Here is a 16,163-nt window from a genome sequence, read left to right as displayed (position 1 = left end):
AAAAATGATGATATACCAAAAAATACGAAAACAAAGCTGTACTACACTGCCATTTATTTAATTAAAGCCAAAGTATCAAGCTCATCTCTTACTAATAGGAAGTGAACATGAAGATGGGGGCACAAGTACTCAAAGCAGTATTGCAGTAAGGTATAGCTGGTGAAATGGACAGTGGTCAGTGAAACTGTAAGATCAGAATTCTGACTTCTTTGTCCATGACCACGTTGGACGTTAACCTTGAAAAAGGGATTGATTTCTTGTGTTAGTTTCCCCATCTATCACACCCCGGGGCAGAGAGGGACTTCTTTCCCTCCATCTCACTGGAACGTCTTCAAGAGAGAGGGAAAGAGCAAGAAGGGCCTTTCAAAGCATGATACAGAGGCTTCCCTGGTGGCTCAGTGGTACAGAATCTGCCTGCCAATGCAAAAGACATGGGTTCGATCCCTGGTCCAGGAGGTTCCCACATATGCCACAACTACTGAGCCTGTGCTCTGGAGCCAGGGAACCGCAACTGCTGAGCCCACGTGCCACAACAAGAGAAGCCACTGCAATGAGAAGCCCACACGCAGCAAGCAGGAGGGGCCCCCACTCACCGCACTAGAGAAGAGCCTGTGCAGCAACCAAGACCCAGCAGAGCCAAAAACTAAACACGTAAGGCTTCTTAAAAAGCATACTACCAATGTATGGCAAAACCACTCCAATATTGTAAAGTAATTAGCCTCCAATTAAAATAAATAAATTTATATTTAAAAAATACATTAATAAAAAGCATACTAAACTAATTACAAATAGAACGTCCAGAGGATCTAATATAGTTTTCATACGTGAAAAGGAATAGTAGTAACTCTCTTCCTTCTTCTCAGTAACACCCATACGGAATACAAGGTAAAGAGAAAAAGAGCAGATATGACAGTAACTTCTGTGTGACTGAGTCAAATTTGCTTTTCCTAGTTAACTGCAAAAAATGAAGATAACTGGAAATTAGCCAGCAGTTTACCTCTAAACAAGACAGTAATAAGTTTTTTTTTTTTTAGTTTTTTGAATGTTGAATTTTATTTTTAATTTAATTTTATTTTTAAACTTTACATAATTGTATTAGTTTTAAGTTTTATAATAATCACATTTATAACATATTTATGTTAAATTGCTTGAAGTGTTTAAAAGAACAAGCCACATTAAATTTTAGTTAATGTTTAATATTATACATTGTCAAGAGAGAAAGTAAATAATTGACTACGAAACTTTAGAAATATTACAGGTAAAATGCTGACAGTGTTTTTTAAAAAAACATGCTGAACAAAAAGAATAATGGCAACACAGATGACAAAACTGAAAGAAAGCACTACAACTAAAAGCAATAGTCTCAAAAACTGGAGAAAAAAATGTATCAAGCACAACAGAATTAGAAAATCAACATTTTGCAACCCTCAGTGCAATCATTAGTTTAGTCAATCATTTATCAATGGATTCCCAAACCACTGCGTAAATGGTTGCTGGAAAACAGAAAATGCACATGGTCTCAAAGTATCCCTCCACAGATTACATACAAAGAGAAAAATGTCCCCTTATAACAGAGCGCTCTGGCCATCACCACCTCATCCCAGTGATGGAGCTTATCACCAGTCAAGTCAGAAAAGCTGACATTATGACATCATCAATATTGGAACATTGCCCGAAGCTACTGTAAAAAAATTAAACCATGAGGAAGCAATCAAACAAATTCACAATGTGGGACTACTGGTCTGAACTCTTAAAAACAAATCTAGGTCATAAATAACAAGGAAAAAAGACAGGAAGCTCTTCTAGATAGAGACTAAAGAAGCAAAACAAACCAATGCAATGTGTGAACACTGAAGGAATTCTGGACTGAAAATGACATGAACTAGATAGTGAATGATAAACTTAATTACTGTTAATTTTGCATACAGCTCCATGGTTATGAAAAAGAATGTCCTTAGTCTTAGAAAATGTATGCTTCAAATATAACTGCCCAAACTTGGAAACACCGAAGACGTCCTTCAGTGGGTGAGTGAATCAACAAACTGGTCCATCTAGACAATGGATATTACTCAGCACTAGAAAGAAAAACCCCACTCCAGTCCTCTTGCCTGGAAAATCCCATGGACGGAGGAGCCTGGTAGGCTGCAGTCTATGAGGTCGCTAAGAGTCAGGCACGACTGAGCGACTTTCCTTTCACTTTTCACTTTCATGCATTGGAGAAGGCAATGGCAACCCACTCCAGTGTTCTTGCTTGGAGAATCCCAGGGACAGAGGAGCCTAGTGGGCTGCCGTCTATGGGGTCACACAGAGTCGGACACGACTGAAGCAACTTAGCAGCAGCAGCAGAAAGAAAAACAAGCCATCAAGCCAGGGAAAGACATGGAGGAACCTGCAATGCACACCCCCTGCCTCCCCTACACACTGTGTGACTCCAACTCTATGACGCTCTGGAAAAGGCAAAACGCTGGACAGAGTAAAAGGTCAGCGGTTACCAGAGGCTGAGGGGAGAGAGGGAGGGACACACAGACCACAGAGGATGTTTAGGGTTGTGCAACTATTCCTGATGATACTGCAGTGGTGGATACATGTCATTATGAATTTATCCAAACCCACAGGATGCACAACACCAAAAGTGAACCCTAAAGTAAATGGTTACTGTTGCTTAGTCACTTAGTTGTGTCTGACTTTTTGTGACCCCATGAATGGTAGCCCACCAGGCTCCTCAGAATACTGGAGTAGGTTGCCATTTCCTCCTCCAGGGGATCTTCCCAACCCTGGGATCGAAGCTGCATCTCCTACACTGGCAGGTGGATTCTTTACCACTGAGCTGGATCATAGTTAATAATAACACCTCAATACTGGCTCATTGAGGACAACAAATATAAACCATAAATGTAAGATGTTAACAGGAAGAGAAACAGAAAGGACCAGAGAGGGAACTCTGTACTTTCTGCTCAATTATTTTGTAATTCTGAATGGCTCAGAAAATACAGTCTATTAATTCAAGAAGACAAAATTCTTAGGAGGGAAGAAAGTGGTTGTCTGAATGGAAGGGTCAGGGGTGGTAAAGGAGGACAGAGCTAAGAACCATTGTTCCTTCCAGCTGTGTAGGGCTTTCCTAGTGGCTCAGATGCTAAAGAATCTGCCTGTGACGTGGGAGACCCAGGTTCTATCCCTGGGTTAGGAAGATCCCCTGAAGAAAGGAATGGCTACCCACTTCAGTATTCTTGAGCTTCCCTGATGGCTCAGACATTAAAAAATCTGCCTACAACACAAGAGACCCAGGTTCAATCCCTGGGTCAAGAAGACACCCTGGAGAAGGAAATGGCAATCCACTCCAGTATTCTTGCCTGGAGAATCCCATGGACATAGGAGTCTGGTGGGCTATAGTCCATGGGGTTGCAAGGAGTCACACAACCGAGCGACTAACACTTTCTTCCTTCTAGCTATTTGGAGCTACTTGACTTTAACCATTTTTATAGATCAGTGACTAAAACACATTTCTAAAATTTATAAAAATACAGTAAAATCAAAGATGCCCCATAAAACAAGATGCTATTATCCTAAATCCGCCAAGGTGAGTCTGAGTTCTGATGGAGTCAGCTTGTACTGCCATAAGAAAGTACCACAGACTACGTAACTTAACAACAGAAATGTATGTTCTCCTGGTTCTGGAGGCTGGGAAGGTCAAGATCAAGGTGCTGGCCAGTTCGGTTTCTCCTGGGTGTGTAGACGGCCACCTTTTTGCTGTGTCCTCACACGGCCTGTTTCTCTATGCAGGCATCGCCAGTGTCTCCTCTCCTTCTAAGGACATCAGTCCCATCTGATTAGAGATGGGACTTTTATGACCTCATTTAACCTTAACTCGCTCCTTAAAGTGGGCTTCCCTGGTGGCTCAGTGGTAAGGAATCCACCTGCCTACGCAGGAGATGCAGGTTCAATCCCTGTGTTGGGAAGAGCCCCTGGAGGAGGAAATAGCAACCCACTCCTGTATTCTTGCCTGGGAAATGCCACAGACAGAGGAGCCTTGTGGGCTACAGTCCATGAGGTCGCAAAGAGTCAGACATGACTGAGCGACTCAGCATGCATACACACACCTCCATACAGACACTGTCTCCAAAGACAGCCATATTGGAGGCTGGAGCTTCAGTGTATGAATTTGGGGCTTGGGGACACAAAATTTAGTCCATAACAGTCCTTCAACTCCCTTTAAAATAAAAAAATGAATAGTTAGAAGGCAAGCAGCTTATGCCTATAATATATAACTAAGAAAGGTGTGATCATCAGAGAAGCAGCAGCATGTGAAAGGAGGAAGAACCTTTTCATCCGAGGTGGAAGGAGTTCTGAGGCTGGGGGCCACCAATCAGCAGACAGTCATTCAGCTTAAAAGTCTCTTCGGTCCTTACGGACATTTGTATTTGAAAGCCTGGCTCAGGACACCACGCTTCAGAACACTTGGAGAACATAACTCAAACTGGATGATATCCATGTTCCTTGGTGGATGACAAGCTCCTTGATTTTCTTTTTTGTAACACTTTTTGAGCCTCCTCCAGTTCTCCCTCACATAGAAGCTCATCAAGATGCTGAAGAAACCAATATTGCTTTCAAAAAAAAGACTTGGTAGCGTCTGCAAAGTGACAAGAACTTAACTGTAACACACACAGGCACCCTTCCCGTATCTATAAAGCCTGGGTTTTGTTTCCTTATGTCCATCCTTAAGACAGTATCAAAACACTAGGCATCTGCAGTCCTGACAGCCCTGTCTTAAAGCTTGGTAACTATAATGTCTGAAAGTCAAGCTGGTTGTAACGGTTCTGGGGAAATACGGATTCAGGAGCTGCCTTGGGTTCAGGCATAAATTGTGCCCTGGCCTGCGAAAGAAATTCAGTTCAGTCCAGTTCAGTCGCTCAGTCATGTCCGACTCCTTGTGACCCCATGGACTGCAGCATGCCAGGCTTCCCTGTCCATCACCAACTCCCAGAGCTTGCTCAAACTCACGTCCATCGAGTCAGTGATGCCATTCAAATATCAAAAAAGAAGAAAGATAAGCAACCTCCCAGAAGGAAGCAGCATTCAATCCAAGGGGGTTTGTTAGTGGTATGAAACGCCCTACTTGATCTAAATCAAGTGTTTCGATGTCCAGCCTCTCTGGGTAGCAGTTCAAGTGAATCTGTGGAATGATAAACAGTCTATCTAAGACCATGAACATAATTCAGATTAGAGCACCGGGGCTCTTGTGAGAAGACCACCCTGGTCAGGACCTCAAGGCCCACCTAGCATCTTCTCTGCTCCCTTTTTCTTTCTAGATCCTCTATGGGGAAAATCCCAAATTCACTATTGGCCACTGGACGCTTCCAAGACTTCAACTTTATGAGGACAAAGACTTCTCTGGCTCCTGGTCTGGTTTCATGATCACCATAGAGCCCAGGCCCTGAGAAGTCCTTCAGACTACACTAGTCAAGGGTACGAGCTGTGGGGCTCGGCCAAGAGCTGGGACGGTACATGGTGATGGAACAGATCAAAAACATGAGCTGGCTTGAGCCGGGCCTGCCCTGGCTCAAAGCCCAAGGAGATGAAAGGCCCCGCAAACAAGGATCTCCTGCCAGCGCTAACGTATCAGCATCTGTGTTTGTTTAAAGTATATACAGCGAGAGAGAGTGAGAGCGATTTTGTGTTCTCACAGAACATTCGGAGCCAATTTCAGCACCCAGATCTTCACAGGAAAACCTCACATGGGGCTCCGTGAGGTGTGAGCAGGCGTCAAGGGCAGAATTTCCTGCCAGAACTGAAAATTCCAATGATAACTGACGTGGGATTATTATTTTAAAGGGAAAGAGAAACTGCTAGACACTTGAGACGACATGGGTGATCACAGTGGTATTTCTGCCGAGCACTGGAAATTCAAGCACACATCAGTGGGCTTCAGTCGTTTATAAAGTGGGGACCTTGACCAGCGGTAGCCCCTGGGAGCTGGTTACAAGTACAATTCTCAGGGCCCCTCGCAGATGGGAAGGATCAGTAACTGCAGGAGGGCCTGGTACTCGGGGTTTAACCTGAAGGTTTACTCCTCTCAGATTCTGATGCCTGCTCAGGTTTGAGAACCACTGGGTGCCTTTAAAATCCGCCAGTAGAGGGGAAGTACTGGGCGGTCCAGTAGTTAAGACTGCACTTCCACTGCCGTGTGTCCAGGTTCAATCCCTGGGCTAGGAACTAAGATTCTGCAAGCTGCACAGCTGGACCAAAAAAGAACCCACCAGGGAAAATAATCTCTAGCCTCAAATGCTTATTCATCTGTTCATTGACTGCCCCTCCTCAAGCACAAGACACCCACCAGCTGCAGTCAGAGCTAAGGACACTCATCCTGTCAGCTAGGAGTTCTCTGGATCAAGTGCAAATTCAGCCCCTTGCAGAGACCTGTGCTGCCCGCCATGAGCAAAGCAGCAGGAAGAAATCTCTCCAACTGAGGGGTGCCTGCTGCATGCTCAGTCGCTCAGTCGTGGATGACTCTTTGCGACCCCATGGACTGTAGCCTGCTGATAGAGGCTCCTCTGTCCATGGGGATTCTTCAGGCAAGAATACTGGGGTGCGTTGCCATGTCTGCCTCCAGGGGATCTTCCCACCCCAGGCACCGAACCTGCATCTGCCTGTCTCCTGCATTACAGGCAGATTCTTTACCCATGAGTCACCTGGGAAGCCCAAGTGAGGTGTGCTCTGTGGCTACCCCGGGCCGCCAGCCCAGGGACACTCAGCTGGAACAGGAGTATCACTTGGGCCTGACAAATCTTTGCTTTGATGGGGGCTGTGCTGTGCACTGGAGGGTGTTAAACAGCATCCCTGGTCTCTACCCACTGGATGCCAGTAGCAGCATCTGCCCCCTCCACTTATGACACCCCCAAATCTCTGCAGGGCCAATCACCCTGCTTGAGAACTGCTGGGTTAACCAGGAGCGAGGTAGCCCTGGAAATTGTGTCAGAGAGTTGAGCCTCAGGATCCTAAAGGCCAAAACTGCTATTTCAGGTACCAATATCTCCATAGCCCATACCCTACCTCCCACCTCCAGCCCATAAAGCAATCAACTAGGCAGAGAATCCCAGGTTCCAAGCTACCTGAACCAAACCAATCCCTTCCTCCACCCAAGCTTCTGAGGCCCTTGCATTTAGGGAGAGCCCCTGAGCCCAAGGCACGGCCCACAGGGCACTGCACCTCTCACACCATCATGAACCTTTGATCTCTACAGCACTGGTTTTCTGCTTCCTGATAACACGGTGCGGAAGCAATACTGCTGTGGCAGAGACCAAGCCACGAGCTACCAAAGCTTATGGCTCTACGATCACACTGGAAAATGTCAAGTCATTTTCAACAGGCTGGTGCATCAGGGAACAACTTGAGCACAATGTGCACCTCACGTTTGTGTGTGGTCATTTGTCTATGAGAAAAATCCAGAATGTAGCACCCAGTGGCATGGGAAAACCCAGCTGCAGCCCTCGCCATGCCCGCTTCCACAAGCCAATTGCACGGCTTTCTCAAGGTGAAGGGACTGATATCCTTCTTCTCAACCACTGCATGTGTGAAAAATGTGCGACAGTTTTTATGAGATTCCTATCTCTCTTTCTTAGCGTGTCACCGATGGAATGTTGGAGCATCGTGTGCCTCAAGCTATTTTCCTCATCAGCTCTGAGATTTTCCTTGCTCATTTTAGCAGAACAGGGTGAACCTTCTCCAGGAACCTGGACCACTGTGGGGGTTGGGGTAGGGAGCCCCAGCCCCTCCCCATGGGCTCCTCCCCTTTAGACTCAAACTTCAGCCTCAGGGCAGAAGACAGCAGCCCCACTTGGAAGCCTGCCTCCAAGCCTTGCTGGCATCTCCTCCTGCACTCGCCACAGCCTACTGACATCTCTTAGGAGGACTGGTCCCTGGTCCCCATCAGCCTCCCATGGGCCCTTCATCTTGTGCCCCCCAAGGTCCGGCCACTCACCCGCTCCGGGTCACCAGGCACTGGCGGAGCCCCAGCTTCCGGAAGATGTCCACCACCGTCTCCATTGGGGTGTGGTCGGTGACCGTGAAAGGGCTGAGGTTCAAGACGCGACGCAGCTTCAGGGGCTGTGGGCTGTTGGCCGGCAGTTCGGGGGGCTCCTCAGTGAAGTACATGACCGAGTCACTTACGATGCCCTCCTGCCTCTGTCTGGCATTCTCTGGAAGGGGCCAGCAGGACAGTGAGCTGCACAAGACTCCTGTGTGGAGTCCCTCTCCCCATCCCAGCCCAACCCACCCCACCCACAGCCATACACGACTCCCCCTCCCCAACAACCTCGAATCCCACACAGAAGAGGAACAGAGGGCAAACTGTACACTCCTAATGAGGGGCTTCAGTCAAACAGCGGTGGAATTGGCATCTCTTTCTCTCAAGCTAATGCTGTGCGAGACTCCCCTGCTGTGTGTGACCTGATCATCCATTGCAAAGACTTGCAAGATGGGCCTGAGCAGGATGGCTCCTTCCTGGGAATGCACTGCCTTTGCCTGGACGCCAGGGCACCCCTGCTTTCCTAACACACCTCATCAGGGGCTGAACTGTGACATGAAAAAAAAAAAAAAAGAACCTAATGAGCTGCCCAATGACCTTAATACATTGCTTTGTTGTGTTTTCACAAACTAACTTATAATGAGCCCAAATGGCATTTATAAATCCTGAAAGGAACAAGAAACCAAGAGGACCATCCCAGACTTATAGCCCAGAAACACAGCCTAATTCCAAATATAAGCCTTGGGACCAAAAAAATAGCCCTAGAAAAGCTGCATTCCCCACTCCTCCCCCACCGCCAATCCTTTGGATTGTCTCTCTTAAAAAAAAATGGGCCATTTTGTGGATTTCACAAAGAAAGATAGTAACACTGTTATGGTAACAATTAGCCTATTTCTATCTGTAGACAGGCCCATGTGAAAAAAAGCTGCAGAAAAAGTAGGGTAACAGGAACTCATTAGAAATACAGCTTTATGTGGTACCAGAAACCCAGGCTATTTTAAGTCACACATGAAATAAATCCATCGGTCTCCAGATATTTCTCCAAGGCGATTTTCCTTCTGTTGGAATTTTAATCTTTCTTTTGGTTCATGGGAAAAGGTTAGGGAAAAGGTACAGCAAGGCTTGCCTTAAAATGGATTCTGGTTTCTATAATACACTTTTTTTGCCTTCTCAAAGACGACTATTCACCTATATTGTTCTTTGAAAAATAAAAATTCTAACTGCTGGCTCTAAAGCCATTTATTGCCACAGAATACTCTAATGGAAAACTGGCAGCATTCGGGGTCAGACTGAGTTTGAAAAGGGGTCTCTGTTTAAAAGGGGAACAGAGGGCCCGCTGGGCAAATGCCTGCACAGTATGTGCGTCAGATTCAATTGAGTTACATCAAATGGAGTGAGATTCAACCCCAAATACCAGATGACACTGGTGCACAACGTGTTTGCAGATGTAGATGCCACACAATACACACTACACATTTCTCTCCGAAATCAAGACAGATCTCTCCTGAAACACTAAGGTGAGAAGCAACAGTCAACACACACTTACTACTCATTTTCATGAAAGTGAAAGCATTAGTTGCTCAGTCGTACCCAACTCTTTGCAACCCCATGGAATACAGCCCACCAGGCTCCTCTGTCCATGGGATTTCCCAGGCCAGAATACTGGAGTGGGTTGTTATTTCCTTCTCCAGGGGGATCTTCCTGACCCAGGGATCGAACTTGGATCTCCCGCATTACAGGCAGATTCTTTATCATCTGAGCCACCAGGGAAGCCTACTCATTTTCATAGACAGATTGATTTTCTCAAAGTCCCACATAACAGGAATTTCACCTATTTCAACAGCCCAGTTGAACATCAGGTTTGGATCAAGCCACAAACCCCAATCAGGAACTGATCACATGGATTTGTTGAACCCCTCATAAAACTAAATACAACTTAGCCAACTGTGGATCCAGTTGTTGAAATAAATAACAAGCTTCTATTGCCTCTGAATATACTGATTGAGTTAGAAGCCCTGATTCTAACAGCACTGAGCTCTGTTATTTCTTGCTCAGTGCTGTGTTCCCAGTGCCTGGACAACGCCTAGAATACAGCAGACACAAAACAGATATTTGCCAAATGCACGCATGAGTCAATCATTCAAACTGAATGAATGAGTGAGTAGGTCTACTGACCATCAGTGCCCTTGGCTGTGCCTCCCATACACAACACAGTCTATCTCACAAAGGAAGCATTAGAGGAAAGCCTTGAGCTCTCCGCTGCTGAACAAAAAGGCCCCAGCTGCAGTCAACAAAAAGGCACTTGCTAGCAGCAGTATGATCATCATGTCAGGTTCACGGAGGGTAATGAGGAAAGTGTTGATGAAGTGAATGTCACACACTGTCACAGGCCAAGAAATCGTAAAAGACTGAGATGGTTAGATAGCCATCACTGACTCAATGGACATGAATGTGAGTAAACTCCAGGAAATAGTGGAGGACAGAGGAGCCTGGTGTGCTACAGTCCATAGGGTTGCAGAGTCGGACATGACTTAGCTACTCAACAAGTTACTACAATGGCTTCAGAGAAATGGTTCTCAACTGGGAGTAATTCTGCCTCCACCCTCAGGGTAGAGCACAAGGATAATACTACAGTTCAAAGGTAAGCACCTCTCAACAAAGAATGATCCAGCCCAATGTCAATGGTTGAGAAACTCTAATCATATTTTTAGGGAGGTAATACTGTATCATCCTGTTCATTAAAAATGCTTCCACAGATAAATGAGGTCCTACTGTAGAGCACAGAGAAGTATATTCAATATCCTGTGATAAACTATAATGGAAAAGAATATGAATAATAATGAATGTATATCTATGAATAACTGAATCACTTTGCTGTATAGGAGAAAGTAACACAAGATGGTAAATCAACTATACTTCAATAAAAAATCGAAATTTAAAACAATTTTAATATTAAAAAAGCTTAGGCAGATGCCAGATATTGAAGTTTAAAAAAATAAAAGCTTCCATAAAACACACATAACTAACAAGAAAGGTTAAAAAGGAAAAGTAGAAGCAACTATAGTGGCGGTCAGTACAAAGCTGTTGTGGTTAAAAAAAAAAGAAGTAAAAACTATTTAGAAGAAAAAGTAGATTATTTTGTGACAAATTATAGCTTATAAGGGCTTCCCAGGTTGCATCAGTAGTTAAAAAAAAAAAAAAAAAACCTGCCACCTCAATGCAGGAGACATAAGAGGCACTGGTTCAATCCCTGGGTCAGAAGATCCCCTGGAGGAGGGCACGGCAACCCACTCCAGTATTCTTGCCTGGAGAATCCCAAGGACCGAGGAGCCTGGCAGGCTACAGTCCATGGGTTCACAAAGAGTTGGACACAACTTAAGGACTTAGCATGCATATAGCTTCTAAGGCATGGAGAAGTCCCTCTGCACATATGTTTTCATCCCCAGCAGAAAGAAGCAGATGACACCACTGTTCCACATGGCCTCTCCCATCATTAACAGCGCTCCCAGGAAGAAATCTCTTCAGGGGCAAAGAGCTCACCCAACAGATCAGACACGTTTCTTGGTGCTCAGTTCTGGACAGAGAGCCCTTGTAAGCAAGCCTCTTCCATACGCTGGAGAATCATCATCAAATCATCCACCAGGCAAAAAAAAAAAAAAAAAAATGAGAGTTCCCTTAACTCTGGCCCATGATTCTAACTTTCCATCCCTTTAATCATCTTTGTGGCTTCCCATGGAGTCCTCTCTGGGTCTGTCCTCACTTAATTGCAGAATTCAAGACGAGAAGAGCCTGAGCCTGCTGAATGCAGCAAGAGCCGCATCACTGCCAAGAAGTCAAGTCCCATGTCCCAGGACCTTGCCCAGGGCCATATACTGCCCTGCGTGCATGTGATGGTGAAGGGGGCCACATGTACTAGCTGCTCTCCAACAAAGACAGCAGCTATGGTTTGGCATACCAGAGATGGACTGGAAATACAACATTCCCAGCTTCATAGGAGCAACTTAAATACTATTTTAAACATGACACGTAAGAAAAAAAAAAAATTGTTCTTTGTCTCATCTACTGGGCTTCCTTGGTGCCTCAGTGATAAAGAACCCACCTGTCAATGAAGAGGCATAAGAGACTTGGGTTTGATCCCTGGGTCAGAAATATCCCCCGGAGAAGGGCAGGGTGCTCACTCCAGTATTCGTGCCTGCAGAACTCCATGGACAGAGGAGCCTGGCAGGCTACAGTCCATGGAGTCGCAAAAGTCGGACACAACTAAAGTGACTTAGTACACATGCACCAGTTTTTTCTTATCTTGGACCTATCTAAAATCTCTGCTCCTGAGTTCCCTGGAAGGGAAACTGGCTTGGAATCATTACTAGCTCAATTGTGCTCAAGCTCAGTCAAGTCAGACTCTCTGCAACCCAGTAGACTGTAGCCCACCAGGCTCCTCTGTCCAGGGGGATTCTCCAGGCAAGAATAATGGAGTGGGTTGCCATATCCTCTTCCAGAGGATCTTCCCGACCCAGGGATCGAACCTGCATCTCCTGCATTGGCAGGGAGATTCTTTACCACTGAGCCACCTGGGAGCCCCTACTAGCTCAATGCTCAGGTCCTTTTTCTGTATCCACAAAAGGGCATCTCATTCCACAAACACTCCACCAGGGTACTGGACTCTTCTGGAAGGAAAACAGCTTTTCTGACTGCTCACACCCGAAGACAACTTACCTTCCCAGAAACCATGTAAATAGCAGCTTTCATACTATTTTCCATCTAATGGAAAGCATATAGGTACTATTTACACTGCATGCTGCCTCTCCAAACACTTCAAACATAGCTTCTAGGAGAGCACTCAGTTGGCAAGCTGATATTTCTTCTCAAACTGGTTGATGACAATTACTGCTTCCCACTTGATTACAGTAATGGGTTTCAGCAAAATTAGTAAGCTGTCTCCTAGCAGGTGTGCCTGCAGCTACACAATAGGTAATGGATTCTGTGACATTTATTACTTGAGTTTTAAAATTTCAACCTTTGCTTAAAAGATTTTAGGGACTGAATAAATTTTTTTAAAGGCTGCTGATTACACTAATTTAAAACAAACCCAACCTACTATACAACTTTTTTTTTTTTAATTTCATTATTTATAAGGCTATAGTCATGCCTAAAGGTACCTACCTATTAAGTGACAGGACCTATAATAAAGAGAAAGCAAATGTGCTTTTGTGTCTAAAACATACAATCAATTGTTGCTTTGGAAAGAGGTAAATATGTTTCAGCAACGTGCTAAAATTAGACACTATAGCCTGCTTAAACTTATTTTTATAAAGCCTTTGATGAAGATACTTTAAAAATATTTTAAAAGCTATTTAACATGGTGAAAATGTTCTAGAAATTCAAATGGAGAGCCTGAGAAATAGTTAACAAAGGGCGGGGATAAGCAAAGGTATGTTCCCGGTGAGGTGCTTTGCCATCGCACCTGGAAAAGTCCCTGAGGCAAACTTCATAAACGTTCTGGAAGTTCAATTATCAAGGGCACACGGGAGTTAGGCCATGGGCCCCCAGCATACTGCAAGACAGAGGGACATGCTGAGCAGGAGGGCATTCATGTTGACCTCGCACCGAGGATGCGTTCTGTGCCTCCTTACCCCGGCTGCATCAGGAGGTCTGGCAGCACCACCACCGGGATGAGGGGAGCGCTCCTCCCTGCCAGGGCCTTCACAGACTCACACCTAGGCCTGTCTTTGTAATCCTTCTGCCTCCTGCTCCCCTTTCAAGGTGCCCATCCATAGGTCGACAGGTGACCTTAGGCTTGAGCCGCCCATCTCTGGGACATAACAAACACCTGGGCACCATTTCCTCTCTCCTCTCCCAAGTGAATAGCCTGCCCCTTGGCACAGCTCGCCCAGTTAGCCTGTGAGGAGGAAAAACATCCCACAGTACTGACTTGACCCACATGGAACCCACGTGACTTGACCTGCTGGAACCAGACATGACATCATGAAGTGACGTGAAGGGCTTGAGCGGTGCCGAGAGAGGTTTCTGAGGCAAAGAACTCAGCATCTAGGTCAGTGAGCCCCCCGGAAGTCCATGGGCGCTGGCCCATTCACAAAAATGGGGTTTCACTGTTTCATTAAATGGGAACTAATTGAGGGATTGTGTCCTGCTAGGTGCCCTTCCCAGGAAGGGGGACACCATGATCGCACTCCTTACTGGTCACTGCTGCTGTCAGCCACCCTACTCCATTGGCCTCCCACAAGAGTTTGAATAAATTCAGGTCAGAGCTACAGGTGCACAGCCTTCAAGTGTCGTAGCAAAGCTGCTCACTGATTGCTCCATTCAGAGCATGCACTCCTAATGTACAGTGACGAGATAGTTATTTTATGATCTTTTCATTACAGTTTGATCGGATAAAAGAGGGAGCTTGGGAGAAATGCAGGGTCTCAGGTGGCGCTAGTGGTAAACAACCCACCTGCCAATGCAGGAGATGTAAGAGACGTGGGTTCGATCCCTGGGGTGGGAAGATCCCCTGGAGAAGGGAAAGGCTACCCACTCCGGTATTCTGGCCTGGAGAATCCCTGGACAGAGGAACCCGGAAAGCTACAGTCAAGGGGGTCGCAAAGAGTTGGACACAACTGAAGCAACTTAGCAGGCAGGTACCTCCCCAGACCTCCTGCAGTCTGGCCAGATCCCCAGGTGAAACGAACAAGCCTTCAGCTTGGCCTGAAGCCCTCTGACCCTCATCTACCCTCTCCAACCTCTTGGAGAATTTGGGGGCACATTTGTTCCTGGAGACTCCCTGCTTTACTCACTTATGGCAAGAATCAGCTCTCTCCTCTGGGCAAAGCCGATGAGGCGCTCTGAGTCTCTGGAGACGACCACAGGGAAGCCATTGTAGTCAGTCTCCTTGATGAGTGTCTCCACGTCCTCGACAGTCATACTGTCCTGGGTGAGCACGGACAGGGGTGGTTCCCCTCGCCGCGGGCGCATGACATCAGTGGCCAGTGTGCGGTGGGTGAACTCGTCCTTCACGTCCAGGAACGGGTACCCATTCAAGTGGATGTGGGCCTCGTAGATGCCTTCCTTCCCAAAGGCATCGGCCACCCACTTGCTGGTCACGGCTGCTGCCATCAGGGGCACGATGTACTCGAGGCCTCCCGTCAATTCGAACATGATGACCACCAATGACACCGTCATCCTGGTAACACCACCTGCAACACAAGAGAGGAAGGGAATCACAGGACTCCACTCCACACCTGCAAGAGGACACAAACTGGAGACCGACAAGCCGGCTCCGTCCTCCTGGCCCTTGTTCTACAGGAATGGTCCTACACGGTGCCCATGCTCGGACCTCGGTAAACACAGCCTCGCATCAGCACCATAAGTCCCATCTGTCCGGGTCTCCTCCTGTGAGTGACAGTGAGCTGTCTATTCACCCAGGACCGCACCCTCTGCCTGCAATGCGGGAGACCCGGGTTTGATCCCTTGGTTGGGAAGATCCCCTGGAGAAGGAAATGGCAACCCACTCCAGTACTCTTGCCTGGAAAATCCCATGGATGGAGGAGCCTGGTGGGATACAGTCCACGGGGTCACAAAGAGTTGGACACGACCGAGTGACTTCACTTTCACTTTCACACCCTTTGCATTTTGGTGAGTGGATCCTATATGGGCTCTGCAGGTTTCTGTCTCAGTACATGTGGCTCTTTCCCCAAACCCCTCAAGCTGGAAATGGTAGAGATTTCTAAAGGCTATAGGCAGCCATGTTCCAAGTGGCTCAGTAGTAGAGAAGCCACCTGCCAATGCAGGGACGTGGGTTCAATCCCTCGGTCAGGAAGATGGCCTGGAGTAGGAAAGGACACCCCACTCCAGTCCTCCTGCCTGGAAAATCCCATGGATGGAGGAGCCTGGTGGGCTACAGTCCACGGGGTCCCAAGAGTCAAGCACAACTGAGCGGTTAAATGATGACAAACAACAGACAGGAGATGCGCCCACCCTTGTGTCCCTTGGTATTCAAAGGAAGAATCCACACTAACTCCTGATCTTGCAATGAGGAACAGCTGGAGCCGGGTCATTCTTCCTTCACTGGGGTGGGGCTAGGGGAGGGCTGTCCCATAGATTCTAGGATACTGAGCAGCTCCCTGCTGCCTACACACTGTTTTAG

General features: G+C 46.6%; 1 protein-coding gene across 7 annotated transcripts in view; it reads right to left on the bottom strand.

Moving 5' to 3' along the window:
* Positions 1 to 16,163, bottom strand: part of CLCN4 (Cl-/H+ antiporter 4) — a 72,835-nt gene that overhangs the window by 5,551 nt on the left and 51,121 nt on the right. For 5 of the 7 annotated variants that reach the window (XM_086386876.1, XM_086386879.1, XM_086386878.1 and 2 more), the window contains 2 exons: positions 14,815 to 15,213; positions 7,976 to 8,192 (listed from right to left, as the gene is read on the bottom strand). In XM_086386876.1, coding sequence (XP_086243002.1) covers positions 7,976 to 8,192; positions 14,815 to 15,213 — 616 coding nt within the window. Of the gene's footprint in view, positions 1 to 7,975; positions 8,193 to 11,560; positions 11,634 to 14,814; positions 15,214 to 16,163 lie in introns of all 7 variants that reach the window. The other 2 variants (XR_015158543.1, XR_015158544.1) reach the window with 1 other exon arrangement.

This window comes from Bos grunniens, chromosome X (assembly GCF_055505025.1).
Source record: "Bos grunniens cultivar Pamir isolate PY7600 chromosome X, Bosgru_T2T1.0, whole genome shotgun sequence".
In the NCBI taxonomy this organism is placed as follows: domain Eukaryota; kingdom Metazoa; phylum Chordata; class Mammalia; order Artiodactyla; family Bovidae; genus Bos; species Bos grunniens.
This window is presented reverse-complemented; position numbering and strand designations above follow the sequence as displayed.